This window comes from Galleria mellonella, unplaced genomic scaffold, assembly GCF_026898425.1.
Source record: "Galleria mellonella isolate WM207_F2 unplaced genomic scaffold, CSIRO_AGI_GalMel_v1 utg133, whole genome shotgun sequence".
NCBI classification, from domain to species: domain Eukaryota; kingdom Metazoa; phylum Arthropoda; class Insecta; order Lepidoptera; family Pyralidae; genus Galleria; species Galleria mellonella.
The window spans coordinates 156,878-180,019 of NW_026441990.1; the positions used below are offsets into that span (position 1 = coordinate 156,878).

The following is a 23,142-nucleotide window of genomic DNA, read 5'->3' on the forward strand; positions in this document are numbered from 1 at the left end:
AAAAATTTCGGTTTCTTGTCAAACTTTTAGTATTAACGGGTGTTTAATTTGTTTGAACGCCTAATAATTAATATTTTGGTAATTACCGTGTATATTAAAATTAGATTTTCATCGAAAATTATGTTATTAGTGTAACTTGTGTGTTTACAGTGTGTTATTTTAATTTTGAATATGGATCCCTTTACTCAGGTAAGTTTTCAAAGAACACTCCTATCAACATAAACAGATTTTGAAAAAAAACAAATTCAAATCACAATTTAATCTTATTTTCAGCGTATGTTGGAGCGAGCAAGAGCCAGACAAGAGAAAATAGATAAGAAACTTGCTAGTTCTGGACAAGTTGTTCCGATACGTAAGCCTTTATCTGAAAACGTTGATCTATTAAAAAAGAACAACTCCCCTGCAAAATCACCGGCGAAAATCACTAAAGAGTCTATAGTATCACCAAGAAAATCGACAGAATCGCCTGCAAAGGCAAAAAGAACAAATTTGAAGGACCAGTCAGCTGTAGCTACTCCCCAGAAACTTCGAAACAACGTGGTAGTGACTAAAAAGGAGTTTAGGAGCCCCAGAAGTAGTATTACACGGCGTAACTCTGACGTTTCAGTGGAGATCAACATTGGACATAGAAATGATATACAGATAGAGGTTCAAGTTGAAGAGAGAGATGCACCGATCAGTATATTGTACAACCCTGAGACTGAAGGTGGCAGTAATGTGGTTATAAAAGAAATTGAAGGTAAGTTATTGAAGCATTATATATATTTTTTTTCATTGTTACTACTATGTCTAAGATATCCACATGATGCATTTTTTAATGAGTGCTCATGAAATGTTAACTGCCTGTACTATCTGAATATACTGGGTACCAATAAAGGATGATAGGTGAGTATGAAAGCAGGTTAGGTGGTCTGCCATAACAAATGCACCAAAAATGATGGTTTTCATAGAGGATTGAGTAGATGTTGACCTGATTGGGTATATATTAAATGTTATTTTTCAATGAATGATAATGGATTGGTATCTCCACCTGCACTACCTGCACTAGTGGCACCGGTAAAGAATGATCTTTGAGGATGAAAAGGCAGATCAGTTAGCCCATCGTAACAAATTTATATATATTCTTTATTGCACTTGTAAGTTACATATAAAATAATGTATTTACAAATGTTGTTAGCAAGGGTGGACTTATCTCTGACAGAGATCACGTCCAGTCAACCCAGTACAGTAAGAAAGCATTTCGTTAGCGGGCATCTGAAGTGCTACAACTATTAATACATAAACAAATATACAGTTAAATAATATTATAATATATGGACGGCCTCTAACATTCTCCTCATTCCTACCCCTGTATGTAAGTGATTGTTATCAATAATGAAAAGCAAACACATTTCCTAATTACCATTTAACCAAAATAAATATAAATAAATTATGCTTAATTTTCAACAAAGCAAACAATGTTAGTTTGGACCATGACTAATTGCACTATTAGATTACAGTTCTCCTAATTAATTATGAAGTCTTCGCAAAACAACATTACAAATAATAAATCACTTCTCTGAAATAATAAAATGTTATAGTATACTTTGACAATGCTGTTGAACTCTTGACTTTGTGCTATTTGTGATTGTCAATGTATATTTTACTGGTGATTGTGATACTAATACCACAATGATAAAAGGTATGATACCATTGCTAGCAATAGAACTCTGTCAGGTCGATCTTTTTGTGATTCTCCTAAGACTGATAAATTCATCAATTATGTTTAATTTTTCACAATGGGTCAACTGATCAGATTTCACCCTCACCTACCATTCCTTACTAATGCCCAGCCAGCATAGACCTATAACTCCATTATCATTTATTAAAAAAAATATATGCATGATTTAATTTAAATATGATTTAAAGCTTTAAATTTATTTTTTATAGTATAAAATGGCAGTGATTCATATGTCTGGTCTCAAATTAAATGGTTGTCATTTTGTAATCCTTATGAATTTCAGATGACACATCCAAAGAGATGGAGAAGCAAATTGACGCAGGTGACAACAAAGAGCGAGGAGGGCTACGACATAATATTAAGTCCAGACTCGACAGGCTGGGCAATCTTTACTCAGGTAGGTTCTATAATAGATATGTAAATAGATATAACAAAAAAATTATAAGTATTGATAGGAAGTATAACCAACATCCTTTAAAAATTGGCTAAGATATTTTTTAATGGGTGATAATGGAATGGTAACCCCACACGCGCTATCGGTATACACCGGTAGGGCACCAGTGAAGGATGATAGGTGAGGATGAAGCAGATCAGTGACAAATTCAACAAAAATTGTTTACGATTGTTTCCAGGGGGAACCACGTAGAGGTTGACCTGGTTGGGTATATTGCTAGCAATGGGGCTGTCAAACTCCATTGCTAACAATTCCTTTCCCCCCTGGCTAAGATATTGCATACCATATAATCCATCAACCATCCACTACTGAACCCGTATTGGGAGGTTTGGCTGGTAGTTACCATGCTTGGCAGGCAGGTTAGCAACTGTAGATATACTGTAGTGATGTTTTAAGAGGGATTTTGCTGTTAAGCTCCCTTAGTCGTCTTTTACGACACCCATGAGAAAGGAAGGAGAGGCCCATTTATTTTCATCTTTCATTCAAATTTAAAATAGAATTTTGTAAATTATGTATTAAGTAAGGCATTGTAAATTATATTTTTCAGACAAACCAAATCTCTCATCACCGATTCACCGCACCGAGCAAGAGTTTACGTCGGGTACCCCACCTGCCTCCACTTGTGAAGTCAAGGAGACCAGACCCGAGAGCAAAAGGAAATTCGGACGTCTAGCAGCACTTGCTGATCAGATCAACAATTGGGAAGACGATCTCACGCACCACAATTTTGTAAGTTGTAACTTTTTAATTATTTTCAACCAACTTAAAAAGAAAGAGGTTCTCAATTAGATTATATTTTTTATATTTATTACCTCATAATTCCATCAGTTCTAAAGCAATTTGGAAAATTCTTTTTTTTATCTTAAAGGATTTACTTACAATTTGGTACTGTATAAATTCTATCAAAGTCGATTCAGTAATTTAATTTATTAATCAAAATAACTGGTTTGGTCGCAATTGAATTTGTTTTTTTTTTTTGTGAGATGCAATTTTTTTTATTATTGAAAACTTGGAGTGACCAACTAAAGGCCCACCTGATGGAGAGTTATGGGTATCATAGAATACCCTGTGCTGTTCATAGTACTCAACATTTGTTGCTATATATAAAAAAAACTTCAATTGTAAAAAAAAAAAATATATTTTCTTCTATAAATTAAACTACTGAAGCGATTTTGATAAAATTTCCAATCTGTTAGTATATTCTTTTAGATAAATAAGAATTTTCTTTTTCTAAATTGGTTTAGAACTGACAGAATTATGATGTTACAAACATAAAAAAATAACCAAATTGATTTTGAAGTCGGTTGGAAATATTATGCCTTTGTATCCTGTAATTTTACTACCATACCCTACCCTTCTAACTGACCCATAGCTATGTTAATGCTAGCACAGCTATATGATGATAGAGACCTTACAGGGTTTTTGCTAAAAATTTCAATCTCACGTTTTCAATATGTTTTCTTCAATATTTTAGTTGACCAAATTGAAATGTTTTATAGCAACCAGAACCAACAAAGAAGCAACCAGAAAGAAGGTATGGCGCGAAACCTGAAACAAAGAAGGAACAGTCAGAGTCCTCCACGCTTGATGTCTCAATACATTCCATTAAGGATATCAATAAAGTGTTACAGACAAACACTGCAAAAACTAATCAGGTTAGAGTTTAATATGAATTAATATCTTTTTTTGATAATTTCATTAAAAATAATAAATACCAAGCTTACAATCTGTGTATTAAATTCGTAAAAAAGTCTTAGGAGAGATTTTGCTGCACTCTGTATATTCTACCATTTGTACAACAGACTGTGCTGAGGAATTGTTCAATATAATGCCTTCGACCACTTTCTACTATCTATCGTAAAGCTGGTCATTGACAAGGAGTTCACTGCCATATCTTAGAGCCTGGATAGTGCCGTACAGCGCGATGTCAGAGTTGTTTCCTCTCACAAATGCTCAGGTTATGAAATGAGCTCCCTGTCGAGGTTATTCCCAGAGACTAGCTTGGAGTTCTTCAAAAAGGGGTAAAGAGGTATCTTCAGTATTCATAATGAGCGCGTAATGCCCTTGATATTGCAGGCGTTCATAACTTAGGCTAACCGCTTACCATCAAGCGAAACGCATATGCTTGTTTACCACCTCAGTGGTTTAAAAGAAATTGGGTCAAGTGAAAACTGGACTCGTATTGAGTGTTCCGTTAATAAAGTCTGTAAATAGGTTTTTAAAGTTTATTTTAATACCTTCTGGCTGAGTTTGTATTTGGAGGTTTTTGGATATTTTCCCAAAAACTGTGCTGGTTGATACATTATCTACTATTCCTATAGTATGCCTATATATCTCTCTAAATTGTTATTAGATTTTTTTCATCACAAAATTTATATACATGTACATTTTCTATCATGATATAATAATAAATAAATTCCATAAAAATTAATAATTTTTGCTTTAAAATATGCAAATGAAAACCCACTTTGAATTAGTAGATTGTAGTTTACAAATTTAACTAAATAGGATTATCAAATTCCATACAAATAATCTACTAAGTAAAACTATATAGTAGATCTAATAATAAAACTTATATTACAGTCCAAAACAAACGCATCTACAAAACCAACGGTCAATGAGTTGAAGAAAGAAATTGTTGCTGAACTGGTAAGTACCTAGATGTTTAAGTTTATTATTATTATTTACGTTTATTTCAGCGGTTTTTTGTTTTCATTTAAAACGAACAGAATTAAATTGAAAGTTTCTTTTTTTAAAGAAAAAAAGTGAAAATTTATTTAAAAAAAAAACATGTAATCTATTTTCGAAGAAGGGTAAGTGAAATTTATTTTATTTACATAACTTAGTGACTAATTTTTTTTAACGTCATATCGTTAGTGCTAACATACACACATATATTATATATATAGTTATTAAATTTATATATTTTGATATATATAAATTTAAGATGTTGATAATCATTGAAACTTATTCATAAAACCGTTTTTAACTTTGTTTTTTGCATGGTGTAACGGTAAATGTTATTTATATTTAATAATACATTATATACTATTTTAAAATATAATATTACTTATTTATTTTATATTAGAATGAATTATTTCGTCTTATCGTTGATTTCTAACGAATCTATGTACTTGATGTACCGTGTATTTGCCTAGAATTTTTATTTAGGCGTTAGTCTCACACTACATTTTATGCCTATCAAAATGATAAACTGTATTTAATTTTTATTTTGAATTATCTAATAAATAAAAATAAAATTAATATAATATTAATTAATGTATAATTATTTATGTTGATGATAGGTTTTGATCAAATCTTTTGCAACTAGATTATGATAACTCTACATTTATATATTACTATGTATATTGTTGTACTGAACGAGAGGGTGAGAACTACTTTAGAAAGATAGATAGATACTCTTTATTGTTTCCTCCAAAAGATTACAATAGTAAACTTATTATAAATATAAATAATTACATGAAATAATCACAATGAGAAAACAATGGGCGACCTTATCGCTAAGAGCGATCTCTTCCAGGCAACCTTGGCTAATTTATCTCGCCTTTTGAATTTTTTTTTTTTTATCCTAATCTATTTGTTTTTTACTTTAAACCTTTTCCCGTAGTTCATTAATAATTAATAAATAAATGATATCATGTAATAAAAATAGTCCAATCAGGCACCTTCTCCTATGATCAAGTAAAAAATATGAGTGTCCAATAATTTAGTAAATTTGCATCTTTAATTTGTTTTACAGTAACTACGATTATAATTTCAGTAAATCTCATGTTTATAATTATTATTTTATTATTATTATTATTATATTGGTTATTATTATTATTTATTTTTATTATGATTTGCAATAACCGACCGGCTTTCTATGATTGGTACAATGGTTTTTGTATGGCAATATTGTGGTTTACATGGTATTTGGTACAATGCGTTGTTCCGCACGAATATGTTTAATGTTATGTCCATGTACGTATAATATTAGCGGCGGAGTTGCATCATTTTAACCGCGATATTACTAAGAAATCGTTTAATAAAATGTTTTAAAGTTTCCTCGTTGAATAGCGTCATGCGCTTCTTAATAAACGTTAAAACAATACAATAATTCTTTATTCAAATAGATTTGTTTAGAAGCTGTTTTAAATAATATTTTTTAAGATTCTAAAGATTGGTTTCCTAACCAAATACATAATAACATTCCTATGTTATTATGTATTTTTTTTTAATGGGTGAAAATTGTATGCTAGCATTATTAACAATCCCTTTCCCACCAATATCTTTCTGTATATTGTAGTTACAATATATATATTGGCCCTATATATCAGTTGCTCAATATGATGGCTTTTTTCCATCATCGATGTTCAGAGAAACCCAATTTACAAATATCGGAGCCGTGCCGACATTACCCATATCTAGTTGTTATCTGCTGAGAAGAATCCGCAAGAGACGTTTACTTATAGGCGTATTGAAGTGGGCCGGGGGATGGGGGAGTCATGTGTGTTTTTTTGATGGGTGGAAATGGTATGGTAACTCCGCCTGCGCTAACGGGATACGCTGGCGGAGCACTTGTGAAGAGTGATAGATGAGAATAAAAAAAACAGGTCAGTTAGCCTATCATGGTGAATTCATCAGGAATTAACCGTGATAATTTCCAGGGAGAACCGCGAGAAGGTCGACCTGGTTGGGTATATTGCTAGCAATGAGATTCTTAGTCTACATTTCTAATAATCCCTTTTCGTGTGTGCTATATCCACCTGCATGTTTAATTGAATTGGCCATTTAATGGCCAACTGACTAGGTTTCTTACTCATCTATTAGTTCTCACTGATGCCCCGCCAGCGTGTATCTAAAGCGTAACCAAGATTGCCATTCCATTCTTACCCTTATAAAAATTTACGTTCCTTGATAAAACGGAATTTATTAAAATTCTTCCTCTGAGACAGTGTGGAAACGTGTCACTGTGTCACAGGTATTCAAATTATTATATCACCACGTCTGTGGTCGCGGTCTGTACGGTTAGCAACAAAGGTCCTTGTACATTTTTAAATTGTGTTACAACAAAAGTAACTGCACATCTAATGAAATGTGCAGTTACTTTTGTTGTTATTTGTACACCGTGCCTATTTAGTATGCGACGCGCGGCTCCGCGACCTTTGACGAGCCGTCACTGACTTGTAGAACAAAGAATGGCATAGAGAAGGTATTAGTGGACAATATTGTATTTTTAAATGTTTAATAGTTTAATGTAACTGGTCGCTGTCTGTACTGGGGGTTACAGACAAAAATTCTAAAAATCATTGTATTGTGCACGCTAATTTTAGAAACGTCTTAACCGATTTGATTGCATATAACACAATATTGCTCTATCGATATTTGTTATCAAATTTTATGTTGGCTATTTAATTATAGTTTAAGGATTACAAACAATAGGTTTGATTGATATTTGTCAATGATTAAGAATTAATTTAGTTACCAATTTTATTTCTTATGTGACTTTTTTTTAAACATACTGAACGAGATATTTTATTACATGTTACATCCAGCTGTTATGTTAGTATGGGAGACTATATTGTTTTTTACAACATACCACTCCATGGTATTCTTTGTTCCTAACCACAGATTAGTGTAACCATAATGTAACGACAATTTGAAATGTCGCCCGCATAGACTACTAATCACTTTGTTTCTAATCTTTATTACCGATCTATCATATTTGCATGTCAACTGATTATATTTCTGTCATAGACAACGCACATTTGATTTTCGAATAGTCGATCGCAGATTAAAAATTAAAACGTGTAATATAAATATAAAAATCAATACTTCCATCTAGAACAACCTAAAGTAATCATAAAATGTGTAGATAGTTGGAATTTATTATATTTCACAAAAAATAATGCCACTTATGAACATGTCATGTTGAACATTGAAGGATTGGAAATAAAAATTACTTGTACAATTTTGATCGAGTGGCGTACAATTTAAATCGATTCTAAATTAACGGATTTATGTAGTAACAGATAAAAAAAAAATGAAATACGACCGAATTGAGAATCTCCTTCTTTTTGAAGTCGATTGAAAAGTGAAACCCTTGGGAATAATGTTCAGTTTCGCTAGTAGATCGCTAATGGGTTGTGTCCTCCAATGTTCGTCGGCTGGTTCTTCACAGCACAGGGTATCCAAGCTTGAGGACTAAGCGATTTGTGTGATGATGCGGCACTTATACGTAATATATAAAATTATATATAATGATTTTGATTTCAAAATTATTATATATCATATTAATTAACCATTATCTGTCCACTGCTGAACAAAGGGCTTCTCCATAAGGGGCGACGTTTGGTAGACGGATTGGGCTTTGGTGGTGTTTAAAGAGGGACGCTGCTGCCCATCCCTCGACAATACACCCACGGGTGTGGCCTATGTGGGTGGCCTGGGGGTCTACCATGAAATGAAATTCCGAATTTTCAGGCTCAAATTCGTGTTTTTGTTCGTACCAAAATCGGCCCTATAAATGGAGCTTAAGATTTCATTTATCATAAATCCTACCATAAAAGTCCAAATGAACGATATTTTTAATAATTTTAAACGTACGTACGTATCATGTAATTTTAACATCAAATTTGTGTTTCGTTCGGATCCGAAATTTCGGAAAACATTTCATGGTAGGCCCTCTGTTCTATGCCGGAACCAAATAGCGAATTTTGATTTCACTTTGTATAAATTATATTAAATAACTTGAATCCAAATGATAGAACACTATGATAAAGAAGTTGGCAAACACATTTGACTGAACCTCGACTGCTTTCATCTTATTTCTCAGTATTTGAAAGCCTCCGGTTTTTGCAAACGGGTTTTTCCTCGCATAAACTGTCGCATATATCTACCTAACCCACATACGTGACGTGATAAGTAAACGTTGGCAACGATGCTTTTTACTTGGCCCGATATTTGTCTCAATTGAATTGTATTTTTAAATTATTTCAAAAAAAGAAAATGTTCTATTCGGTAGTATTTTTTATTAAGTTTGTATTTTTATAGCTCCGTCATTAATAAACCGATTTGGAAAATTATTTTTTTTTTATCTGAACAGATTTTCCGATTGACCCCTAGAAGTTTTATTAAAGTCGGTTCATAGTTTAATTTTTAAATCAAATTTACAAATTTTGCTACTATTGAAGCCTGTGTTTTTGTTTATCTAAACAAATTCTAAATTATTTTGTTCATCGTTTTTGTTAATACTTTTTTACAATCGCTTGAAGTAGTTTTTTTTTTTTTTTTGCAGAGCATAATATTGCTTGCTGGAAAGCTAATTTTTTCATAATTTCCATAATCCGCTTTAATTTCCGCCTCTTAAAAATCCAATAGTCCTCCGTAATCAATCAAAACGTCTTGTAATCCTAACAAAGAATGAGAAAGATGATTTTTTCTCCAATGGGTGTCGCAAGAGGCGACTAAGGGAACTTAATCGAGTGATGGGCAACAGCATCCCACCTTAAAACATACCAAAGCCTAACTGCGGTTGCCAACCTTATGGGGGAGGCGTATGTTCAGCACTGAACAGTTAACAGTTTATATAATAGTCACTGACTTAGAGCGTAGTATACTTTATATTCTGATTCCCGCGGGCGAAACTGCGGGATACAGCGAGTATTTTATATATATATTCTTTATTGCACTTGTAAGTAACATATAAAATAATCTATTTATACATGTTGTGAGCAAGGGTGGACTTATCTCTGACAGAGATCTCTTCCAGTCACCCCAGTACAGTAAGAAAGCATTTCGTTAACGGGCAGCTGAAGTGCTACAACTATTAATACATAAACAAATATACAGTTAAATAAAATATTAAAATATATAATAAAATATTACGTAAATACATACACTATAAATACATATAATATCTACCTACTTATATAATAAATGTTAAAATAAATGAATATACTACTTACATTTATATTATTATTTTTTTAAATTAGGGAAATTATTAATATCTTATTTTCATAAAACATATTGAATAATAATGTTATTAGATTAACCTTGCAGTACCTTAAATTACAGTGGTGTCTATTTTATGCTATTTTATATGTATGTATATATAGATGCATTGCATTTGTTATCAATAATAATAAACAAAGAAAAAGGAAATATTTAGCATATAAAACCCGTACGTGCTTCCAAACGCGTGTTTATGCGTTTGCTCCCCTGTCCAGACGGGCCTTTACGATTTATTTTGACTTTTTACTGTTATTTTTAAAGCTCGCATGTCTCACGGCCGGGTGGTCCACGGATCTGAAGTGACACAGTGTATCTAAACAGTAGGTAAATTTATACTTAGACTAGATAAATTTACTATGTGTATTATGCCAAATTTCTGTGATGTTGAGTGAATGAGCCGTTAAGTCGCCCAAATACAAGTCATTTTCACGTTTATCTATCCGTATCTAAAAGTATCCAGGGCCTCTAGACAAATGGCAAACGAATTCGTCGATGGAATTGACATCGCTAGCGAGTCCGTAAGACAGAATGAGATAGCAACGCCGAATAACTCATTCCAATTCACGGATTCGCTAGCGATGTCACTTGCCACTTGTCTAGAGGCCCAGGATATAGTTCTAAATTCTTGCTAATTAATTTCTTCGTATCGTAAGAGGCGACTAAGGGAACTTAATGGTCGAGGAATGGGCAGTAGCGTCGTTCTTAAAACATCACCAAATCCTAACTGCGGTTGCCTACCTGCTTGCCAAGGGTGACAACTACCGGCATTACCCCTCTTATGGGGGAGGCCTATGTCCAGTAGTGGACGGTTAACGACTGATATGATACAATTCTACTATTGGGCAATGTAGTTTCTGGGTGTCAGTAGGCTTTCTTATGGTCGGATCAATTAATCGTTTGTTTACATTATTATTAATATCTATTGGAATAAATTATAATATAATGCTCATAATTTGGATTATATTTTGTATATAGCTCTTGTAGTAGTGTCGTATCATCATTTTAAGTTGAAGTTTCATAAATTCTTTCTATCCGGATTTAATATATATTTTACTATCTTTTTGCCTAATACTTCGTTCTCGTAGACTTCAGAAGTAAGAAAACAAATGAAATAGATAACTTATAGATGTCGTATTAAAATAAAAACATACACCAGATTTTAAGCTCGACTTTCAGGTACATAACAGTGAAAACCACACCCAATTTGGCGCAGTAATTTATGATGTCAGAACAGAGATACAGACAGATAAAATTTCTAAAAAATATTGTTGTGACATCTATTGGTCCTTTCATATTATGACCTCTTATATATTTTTTAATATCTCACGTATAAGCGGTATAAAATAAACCTATGTTCTAATTTCACTTTTCTAAGTTTAGTTATTTTGGCTTTGCGTTGATAATCAGTCAGGACAAACGATTTTATAAATGTAGATATATCTATGTAATAATAAACTATTGTGATGTATTCATCTCAAAAATCCTACACCCATGGCCGGACATAAAAATTTCTATAGCCCATTATATTACATCCACCGCGTCGTTCCTCACTATAATGACGTTTTATGCACACGAGTGTTCCTTTGTTTCCTTAAAAAGTAAAAAAAAAAACAAAACACAACCCTACAGAGAGTTTTGTCTTGCGGTCGCTGTATGGAAATCCTTTGTTGTACATACTCGATAATTTTTTTAATGATGTTAATGCAATAAAAAAAAAGTATACAGTTGTGCACTTATTGACGTAAACAATGGTTTATTTAGTTTACGATGGTCATAACGTCTTTTCAGTTCGTAAGAAAAAAGCTCAGTTCACGGACCGTCCGATTTCAAATTGGAATAATTTTATTTTTACACCGAAACGCTGGAGACGAAGCATACGACCCGTCTTATGTATTATTTATCTGTATTATGGTTAGCGGGTACTGTATCTATATATGTATAACAAATCTCTACTTTTTGAAAAGAAGGATCATCTTTTTATCAACCGTCTTCAAAAAAGGAGCATTTTTTATGTTGTCTCAGAATTCAGTCATTCATAAACCGATACGCAAAGGTCTTTTATTCTTGAAGGTATACTTTCAGATGGGTCTCATAGAAATTTTATAAAAATCGATTCAAGAGTTGTTAAATCAAAATAACCTATTGTACCACGATTGAAGTTGCTTTTTTTTTGGATCAAAATCCTAGTTATTCTGTAACTCAAAACCAGCGAATTACACGTTTAAAGGTATCTTAAACTTTATGAATGCATTTAGTAAACACAATACGTCATCTAATAAAGAAATAAATATTTATTTTCATCCGTGTATCTGTGTTTCCTCTGTTGCAATATACATGTATTTCACACATTATACCGCTGAAAGTGTCATCATATGAACCAATTCTGTGAACATTTCCGTGACACTATTTCTGTACTGTTCCGTACTGCAAATGGGTCAGATATACAGACAGACAGGTACGTTATTTCCGTATGTAATGTACCCAGGACGCAATCATGTCGTGTTATTTAGGTAAAATTAAATAATTATATGTGTTGGAGAGACATTGTATAGTTCACATTGATTGTAAAAACACCGACTTGAATTGATAGTAAAATCTGTTGTATTGATTTAAAATCTAAACTAATGAACCGATTTCGATAAAATTTCTATTTTCTAATCTGAAAGTATATCCTTTCAGATAAGAAATCAGTTCAGATTTAAAAGAGTTGCGAGGTAACAAACATAAATACAACCTAATTCTCCTTATTTTGAAGTCGGTTGAAAATTAAATCGACTAGAAAAAATGAAATACTAAATATATAGTAACTATAAACTTGATAATATACATTTATACTTAAAAAATAATCATTTACAAAAAACACTTCCTATTAGATTCCGATTTGAATAAATTCAGACCAATTGAAAAATGACGTCAAATTGAAAATGAAGTCGGTTCAGTCGTTCGTTTTTTTTTATGAGTGAAAATGGTATAGTAACCCCGCCTGCGCTAACGAGATACGCTGGCGGAGCACCAATGAAGGGTGATAGATGAGAATGAAAACAGGCCAGTTAGCCCATCATGATGAATTCATCAGGAATTAACCATGATAGCCAGGGGGAACAAGGATGGAAAGTATATTGCTACCAATGGGATTCTTAGTCTCCATTACTAACAATCCTTTTCCCTCCTAGTTGTTCGATTGTAGTGTATTAACCAAGATAAGTTTCAGAGAAGACCACATGGAGGTCGACCTGGCCAGCAGGTATATTTCTACCAGTATGGCTTGCCCTCCCCATTATTAACAATCCCGTATTCAATGTTTTGTCAGGGTGTATGAAAATTTTAAAGTATAATCGAGTTTGTATCGAGGCTGCGGAAACATCTGGTCTGTAATACAGGTGAATTCCCTTGACATGTCAGGAAATATACTAGTTTATATGAAAATAATTATTGTGAGTTATAAATGATTTAAACATTTCAACATCCTTGTGCCAGATTAAGCTAAAACGTCAATTATTATGGACAGATTAAGATAACATGGTCAGACTTTCAGTTCATTAAAAAATGCTATATTATTAATATAATGTATAATATAATATACCTACGAATGTATTATCCACTTTTATTTCTTAATAATGTAACGGACTGTGTATGTACTAGTATATACCTACAGATTTGTTATCCTTATTTTATTTATTATCTTATTTAAATGCTTTTTTTTAATTCAGAACATTATTTTATTTTGTATCTGTATTTACTTGCTTGCTTGGGTACCTCTGTTCCATTCGTGTTTCAACCTTGAAGCAGTTGTGTTTGCATGGCTGTGTTTCGGTTTGTAGGATGGAATATAGCGTGAATTTACTGGGTACAGAGGAATAACACCTGAGTCCTCAGGAGTAACAACGCATGGGGGTATCATGGGCGAAACAGTATACTCTGTTATGTCCATGGTACTGCTCATGTCTATAGGCGACGGTTACCACTTTCCATCAGGTGGGCCATCAGCTTGTTTGCCATTCTAAGTTGTATATAAAAAAAAAATTATATCCGTATTTACTTAGGATTAAACTATAGTCTGGCATAATACAGAGAGTGTAAATATTTTATAATAATTTATTTATATTGTCCTAGGGAATATTATGTAAATTTACTCTCATTAAAAACTAATTCTTATTACATTTTATTAAAGAATATATTGGGAAGCTATTAATTTAGTAATATTTTACTCGATTTTGTATGATTGATTTTTTTTTTAAATAATCCCGACTAGATTAAAACTATTTCAAGTCACACTAGCTATATTTAGTAATATATACAACTTGGAGTTACCGTGACCAGTTTCGATACGTATCTGTCGACCGTTTCATTTTATGGTCACAAACTACGCGTATATAGCAAATGTAATCCAATCCGTGCTCTTATACCAATCTGGTCCCACATAAAACAGAACATTTCCAATTTGACCATAAAAATATAGATAAACATCTATTTACTCGTTACATTCTATTTTGTATGCAGTTTTTTGCTTTTTTTTTAAATATATGTAAACTCTTTTTTTTTACAAATATTGAATTACGAATCAATTTTAATTTGAAATTTTATATGGCTGAAGCCGGTGATTATACTGCTATAAATTAGGTTTTTATAATCTACATAAGTTAGATCATTTAATTAAATAAGATTACCAACTGTATAGTTAATAAGTACTTCAAAATAACCATGCAATAATAGAGTTCTTCAAAAGGGGTATATTAAAGATTCTTCAGGGTTAGCAACGCGCACGTGACACCTCTAGTGTTGCAGGCGTCCATAGGATACAGTGTGACCGTTCGGGTTGTACGTTTATTTGCAACCTATAAAAAAATGCATGACGTAAAAGGATTATGTAGTCTTACGTCAGATGTTGTCTATGTGTATATTTGTTTGTATGATAAATAATGAAAATACCTAATTAAATATAGTTATATGTGCTATTTACTTGGTTATGTGGCTGTGCTCTTAGTACCTACGTACTTGGAGATGGCGTTTATACAGGTGTAGTCAAAATCGTTAGCGTTCTTTGAAGAGAGTTTTTTTACCAACAATACTGAACATTTTCACCATATGAACATGGGTTGGAAATTAATAAAATATTTGATCATGACGACGAGTCCAATTATTAGGGTTAGTATGATACACAAAAAAAAAAATTTGTTCTTGATGAGTCATGAAATGCCTGTCGTAATATTTTTTATAGTATGGGTGAATTCTTAGGCCATTATTCATAAAAACATCACACCTCTCAGAAACGCCTTTAAACTATTGAACTGTTTTGTCTCTTTCTTTTGCGATAAATTCCCAATTTGAGATAAAGTTACCAAATAGTGTACTAGTTAAAATATATTTGTAGAAGGTTTTAGTTTGTATGAATGGGTTAGTTTTCTACGTCCCGAATCACTTCATACAAAAACGCCACGAGGGATCGTGGCTCGCTTGATCTCTTGTCACAATCACACTCACGTGATCGCTTGTCACAACTACAGAAAAAAATAACATTTGTACTCATGTAACAATGTGTGCGTTAGCGCGGGAAAATATAGTTGGGGTGCTGACGCGTTTTTGAGAGGAGTAAGGTCAGATCGTACTTTGCGGCAGGGAGTGTCCATACTGTATTTTAGTACAATATTTCAGAATGAGATAAAACCAAAGTTATTAGTATATCGTCTACTAGTGGAACAATAATTCAATTCAAGTAATTTAAAGAAAATTAAAAAATATTTTGCCAATTTCTTTATATTGATAAAAATAAAATAACGCCGTAGTTAACACATGCCTCCTACCACCCATTTAGGAATTTATAGTTGCGAGCATATTTATTTTTTCAGTAGATTATACATAGAAGATATAAGACCATTTATAGACCACAAAAAATCGAACTCATTTTCAGGAATTGTCCCGACTCAAATCAAACCCTACTAAGCAGAGTATCAAATTACCGTAATACAATAATTTGTTGACAAATCGAACCCTATGACATTAATAGCTTTCACGTAAATCAACCCATAGATAAAGGAAGATGTAAACCATTGTGGGAGCGTGAATTCACTGGCGTTTTATTACCCAATAGAATTTCTTATATTTTTTGTCATTACAACAACTTCACTATCGTAAAACCCGACAAATTTAAATACAAACAATTCCACACCACCATCGCTACAATTGATCACCTCCGTAAATATTGTCCATTAACATTATACCATCGCAACCCGGTTAATTAAAATGTTATCACAATTCAGTCGGCATCATTACTGTCGAGTGACTTTTAAATCGAGCCAGGTTATAGTTTGTTGAACCAAGTTTTTGCGCATCGTTTACCGGTTCACTAGTATCTCTATCCAGAGTTTTTATCCGGACAAATGGCCTGAGATTGATAGCTGATTGTGGGTGCATCGAACTTACACCGCGTAATGTGACGCAATGCGATAGATGCATATTTGACATTATATGATTATTCTAACGTTTTGACTTGCTTTGTTTTTACAGTTGAATTAAAAATTACTAGTCATTGTTAAAGTTTGTGACTAGGCTGTATGGGCTATAGTTTTTGCCTTTTCAATTTTGAACGAAATTTAAAACAACTAATTTACAGGTGATCTAATTACAGTTTTGTTTGAATCGCTTGCGAAGTAATCGCCTTTCTCATTTTTAATACATCGATATGTTCATTGTTGTTGAAATATTGCGTGCTAATCTTTACAATTGGAATAACCATTTTTCTTAGAATTGATTAAATATGAAGGTTGTTTTGAGCGCCTTTATATACATTGGTTACTACTTATCATCAAATGAGCTGTTCTCCATTTCCAATATAATAAAATCAGTATTAGAAGTTAGAGCAATTACTAATAAACCTTAAATATTATTAGAATTTATCGTATCGAGTCTGAGTACCTAATATTAAGATTTCATCTGATCATTGTTTTACAAAAAAAAAAAAAAATCTTGACAATAAGTAACAGACAATAAGTAACAGATATCAATTAACAACATAAATCACAAACTGTATATGACTAAAAACTGATTTAAGTAATGGAAGACCCAGTTATTTTGATAAATAAATAAACTATTATAATAGATTTAAAAAAAATAGGACCACATTGAAAGTATATCCTTTCAGATATAAAAAAAGGTAACAAAATAAAGCCTAACTGAGAACTGCCTTCTTTTTGTAATAGATTGAAAAAATACTTCAATTATGATAATAGCAGTATGCGACCAACATAAATCCTGTCAACTTCATAATATGGAAACAGCAAAATCTTCTAAATGATTTAGGTGGATAATGTACAAAAAATTAAGTCGACTTTAGAACCTCTTTTTTGACGATGCGTAACAAAGACGTCGGAATTTCAAACATTACAAAAACTACGATCGATACAGTTTTCTACTATCCAACGGATTAAGAGTCATTGACATCCACAGCATTCATAGAATGCACACAATATTGGACACCGAACGTCAAGTAGGACAAATGGTTAATAGGGTTAATAAATATAATATGACACACATACACTTTACCGATTATACGGGTAATGTTGTAACGAGATCATTTAAGTTGTCGATCATTGTTTAAACAGTGTAAATTGGTGTTTCCGGTTTTAATAATATTACCGAGTATTACGATGTTAATTGAGGTGGTCAAAAATAAGAGATTTTTAGATACGTATATAATTTTTTTATATAGAAATAGCAATGCTTGAAGGATATCATGGTCCTCTTTGTATATTCTACAAGTTTTTCTTCAGCGTGGATTTCAGAAGTAGGAGAACTAATGAAATAGATAGCTTCTAGATGCTGTATCGAGAGAAAATATACATTAAATTTTAATACAGTCCTCGGTAACAAATGTGGAAATCGCAGTCAATTTGGCGCTGTAGTTTTTACTGTTTTATTGTTCTAACATCTATTGGGCTTATTAAGACCCCCTCCCCTCCTCATTCAATTTTTTTTAAATACCTTCCATGCGCAGACATCGTCTAGTCAAAATTTTATCATATTAATAAGATGTCCATAGTACTATCCTGTATGCGACAGTTACTACTTTCCATCGGGTGTGCGACAGCTGTTTTGCCATTTCTAATTTGGATAAAGTGTATTTTTTGCTAATGAAGAAAGTTGAGAGTAATCTGAATGAATATAAGATCGAAGGTAGTCATCCCGGATCTATTTACAGCCCATTCACTTAACTCTTTTTAAAGTTTGAACATTTTGCTTCATTTTTGTATATATAGTAGGTAACATATATCCTGAGTTCTTGGATGATTCCGATCTTTTATCATTCCGTTTAGTTGAGAGTTGATAACCAGTTGTGACAGCTATTAAATAATAATAGCTTCCCATAAGCATTCTCAATTGTCTATCACCGTATTACTCCAGTTAGACGTTGGGATAAAAATTAATTAAGACATTTTTTGATGCAACAAGTTTACTCTGGTGTTTTTACACCAGAGGAAATATAAGTGCATATTGTCAACTCGAATAATTAATTACTGTCTCATTAGTACACTTTTTAATACAATATATAATACGATATTGAATATGTAATTTGACTCGATAATTGTTTGAGCATTGTTTTCTTTTTTTTTTTCTTTTTTTTTATTATTCTATGATCATAATAATGTATTATATAAATTAAATTTGTATCCTGCATGCCTACAATAAGGCAATTAGACAGATGCCAAAAAGTTGTGTCACATGGCCCTTATAATGTTAAATGTCTGTTTAAAGCAAATAAATATTTCATTTCATTTCATTTAATTTCATTTCATTTCATTTAAATAGGTACTTAATATTAATAATCTCAAAATATACTGAGAAATAATTTTCCATTAAACTTTTTTTCGTAGATATTTCTATTATTTCCAAGGACCTATTGTAATACGATACTAACACTTAGGTAGCATAATAAATCTGTACAGGTTGGTAGGTACCCAACGATTCCGGGTGGTAACAACCTCAGAAATCCTTTAGCGCGACAGATCGTCTGTCTGTGATAGGAGGTAGGAGGAATATTATAGCCATTTCGTAGCATTTGTTTAAAATCTTGTTTTTTTTTTTTGATATGACTTCGAATGGCTAATATTCTGTGACTCCACTTGTTCAAATATTCCCTTCACGGTAACTGTTACTCCCTTTATGTCTCACGTGCATTGTCCTTCTTGATGACTAGGCATTGTGCTTCCTTATCTATAATTTCCCTTATTCTAATAACAAAACTTTCAGGTGTGTTCCTCGAAGTTTTGTTATTTATTTTCGTTCGTCATCAGGCTGGTTATTATCTAATTCAATCCAGTCGTACCCCTCAATGTCTTTTTTTTTTTATTAATAAAGTATTGTAGTCGCAGCATCAGCTGAGCCAGCCCCTTTCGACTAAAGTAAAAAAAAAAAAAAAAAAATTCTGACAATATTTTTCCATTTCTTCACACTCCGTTATTTTGTAATAATATCGTAGGATGACATAACTATTTATTAGCAAATCTACATATTGTATGTGTTTAGCGGATCAATTCGCGATAAACTGTACAAACTTGTGTTATCAAATATGTAATAGAGACACTGTATTCCCGCAAATTATACTATCAAATTTCACTTTGAAAGTAAACAGTGACTCGAACTCGCGTTCTCGTTCCTTCCTGTTTATCAGCTCGTGTACATATTTTAATATTTTTGTTTGAATTGCAAACTGTTTTTTTATTCTTTTACGTACGATATGTGTGTGTTTATATAAACGATATTTAAAGGAGAGGATTTTAAATTTCTCTAATTGCTAATTCTATTTTTTTGCAATTTGTGTTGGTTATTTCATGCTATGAAGCAAAATGTGTTTATTTTCAATGATGATAAAAAAATACATTTATTGTTCTATTTACATTTATGTACCTGAAGTAATTTTTCGTTAAAATTTCTCTAATAAACGGCTACATACTCTATTGGGTTGCTACTCATAAGTCAAATATGAAATGATTCACAATAATTGTTTCTCGGGACCTTAGTACCGCATTTTTAACTATTTTCCCCAAAGTCAACGTAAACAAAGGATGAACTAAATGATCAATTATACTTTGCCTTCTAATTACGTTGCTGTATACAATACCGCTTTGTACAAAGTGTTTGTTTGTTACTCACGGTCAGACTTAGCGCCTGTACGTCCTTGAGCCGCGGTAGGTAGGTGCCTTTATTCGGTTTATACTCACACTTTTATTGCTACCATGTTTATAGAGCGTCCATATAATGCTGGCGTGATTTTATAAATATTTTTACCTGTTGAGATAGGTTATGAAGTCATTCGTTAGAATATTTAATTAATAAAAAGAGATAACAAATATTTAAATAAATTATCGTTTGTTTTAAGTTTTATTTTTAGTTTGAACAACTACTATGTAAATATCTACGTAATAATGTATTATTACTTCTAAATGCGTTAAGTAAAAAAATATACGGAATATTTCATGTTGCATGTAGAATAAAAAAGTAATAAAATCTTAAAATATATATAGGTGTGACTAGATGTCGTAACTGGATTATGAGGGCTTGATGAATGTTACTGAATACTGACTGTTGTTCTTATTTGATTCACAATCAACACGACAATAACAGTTCCTTTTTCTACGTCTGTCTATAGTTATAATATCTTCAATTCGCCCTTAGCTATCTTCTAAAATTTACATCAATTTGTTTACTATCCCTAATTATATTTTATAACAACGTTTATTACATGTGTGACTATTACATTTTCGTTGTCTATTGCAAAACTATTGACGTACAAAGCGCCCGTCAAAATAATCATCTGGTCCGGTTCCCGCACGTGTGGCTGTGGGGTACTCGGGCCGTCAGTTGTGCACCCGACGGCAACAAAGGCACGCGCGTTCGAGCACCCGTTGCATTCCCGCAGCTGTACGATAGCGAATAGCGACGAGCGCGGCATAACGGACCTGTAATAACCGCGCCACTGTTCATTCAACCCGTGACCCGGGTCCCGGTAATTAAAAAAAAAAAATACGCAACGCGCCGTCTCTGTGATGCAACTCCGGCAGCCCCTTTCGCGGTAACCCAAAAACTTGTCATATCGATGCACGCGACACGTGCTCACCCCACACCTTTCGCCATTGTCCAATCCTAGGAAGGCGACGGCTACCGGCGGGTGTCCGCTAGCAAATCGCGGCTTGTGTACGATTTCACGACGGGACCCGAACCCGCCCGACAGGAGCCGAAGCGCGCATCGACAACCCCCAGTGCAGCCGATGCCCCCAACATGGCTGCAATGGTGGCTAATTCTCCCTTAAATTCTGTAACGAAAAAACCATCGATCAAGAAATATAGAGCTCCAACGCCGCCGTCTAAAACAGTGAACGTCGATGACGACAGTGAAAAAGACAAGGAAAACAATGTTGTGCAAAAAGAAGAAAACGACAATGGACCAAGTGATTGTGTACAAACAAAGCCGGAGCCGGCTCAGAAACCGGTGTTCGAAAATTCACCCATTAAAAAATTTGCGCCGAAATTGAACACGAATGTGGACAGGAGTTCAGTTTTGTCCAAAGCTGCTATGTTCGAAGCAGGCAGTCCTAAAATGAAGGATCCCGCAGAAATGTCACTGAGGGAGCGGAAAGCCCTTTTCGAAAAGAATAAGGGCGCAGCGATAGTGCCTAAAGCGCCCTTTGGAATGGCACCCTCCGTCAAAATTCTACACGGCGAAAAAGGTAAGTGAAAATTTATAAAAATATCTTATATTAATGTTACTGGTGCCAACTATTGCGTGTGATACGTACTACTGTGCATGACAATTATATATAGTTTATGTTCTGTGACCAATTTACCTCGACTATATTTACAATATGAATTACTACGATTTTCAATGCTCATATAAATTGATAAAAAACCTGTTACGAACAAGTAATGTTTTTCGGTAACTCATAGACTTTTTTTATAACCGGTGTACTACTGTTTTACGTATGCGTAAATGTTAATTACTTTTCGGAGATACTAATAATGAAAACTTGAAACTAGCTTTTTAAGCGACTTCCAAAAGAAATGTGATTATGAAAAAATAACTATTAAACTAAAGTCTTTTCTAACTAATGTAGTGTGGATTTTATAGCAAAAACAATTTTTTTTTTATTTATTTGTAAATTATAATGCAACAATCTTAAGTTATGTATGTTTTGTGTATTTAGTTACAATAGTAGATAACCTTCAGCCTTCAACAGCAAACCTGTATTCTAAAGATTTTCGTAACGAACCTAATAATCTTCAAGCATATTTCTAACCACGTTTATCTCCAGGCGTATCGATTTAAGCCAAAGGAATTTCGACCTTAATTCTCGCAAATACTTAAATGCAATGTCTAACGTCTAGACAGCGATAATGCCAATCAGTCAGGTTTTTTAATGCCGGTTCAAGTTTTGGTCTGGGTCTTAATTTTGGGGTTCCTTCGCGAACATTAACAAAATTATTTTGGATTTAATCCGTTCAAAAGTTATCTTAACTACGACCAATTAATAAAAATTAATACATATATACACATTGATACTTACATAACTTTATAATATTGCCTTCCATTATTGAGGATTATCGCAGTATGTTTACCTCCTCCATAAGCCCCTATGTTTATCACATAAGTGTTTTTTCTAGAAAATCTCTAGAAGAAATTTGGTAAAAACTTTTCTAGTTCTTGAATATGATTAATTCATGAAATCCTTACTGTTCTCAACCGACTTCAAAAAGATGGAGGTTCTCAATTCGGTTGTGTTTTTATGTTTGTTAGCTCTTAACTTCAGTTGTAAACCGTTTTGTAATTTTTTTTTATCTAAAACTGTACGTACAGATTGGCTCCATATAAATTTTATCAAAGTCAGTTCACTAGTTTAAACATCAAAATAGTTGGTTTTGTTATTATTGAAATCTGTTTTTTTTGTAGGACAATCTTTTATATGCT

The 23,142-nt window shown here is 32.8% G+C and overlaps 1 protein-coding gene across 3 annotated transcripts in view; it reads left to right on the plus strand.

Moving 5' to 3' along the window:
* LOC113511007 (anillin) overlaps positions 1 to 23,142 on the plus strand; it is a 74,258-nt gene continuing 51,116 nt past the window's right edge. For 2 of the 3 annotated variants that reach the window (XM_026894555.3, XM_026894556.3), the window contains exons 1-7: positions 1 to 189; positions 274 to 739; positions 2,004 to 2,117; positions 2,722 to 2,903; positions 3,674 to 3,829; positions 4,758 to 4,823; positions 21,328 to 21,907. In XM_026894555.3, coding sequence (XP_026750356.2) covers positions 172 to 189; positions 274 to 739; positions 2,004 to 2,117; positions 2,722 to 2,903; positions 3,674 to 3,829; positions 4,758 to 4,823; positions 21,328 to 21,907 — 1,582 coding nt within the window. In that variant the 5' untranslated portion in view covers positions 1 to 171. The remainder of the gene's footprint in view (positions 190 to 273; positions 740 to 2,003; positions 2,118 to 2,721; positions 2,904 to 3,673; positions 3,830 to 4,757; positions 4,824 to 21,327; positions 21,908 to 23,142) is intronic. The other variant, XM_026894557.3, reaches the window with a different exon arrangement.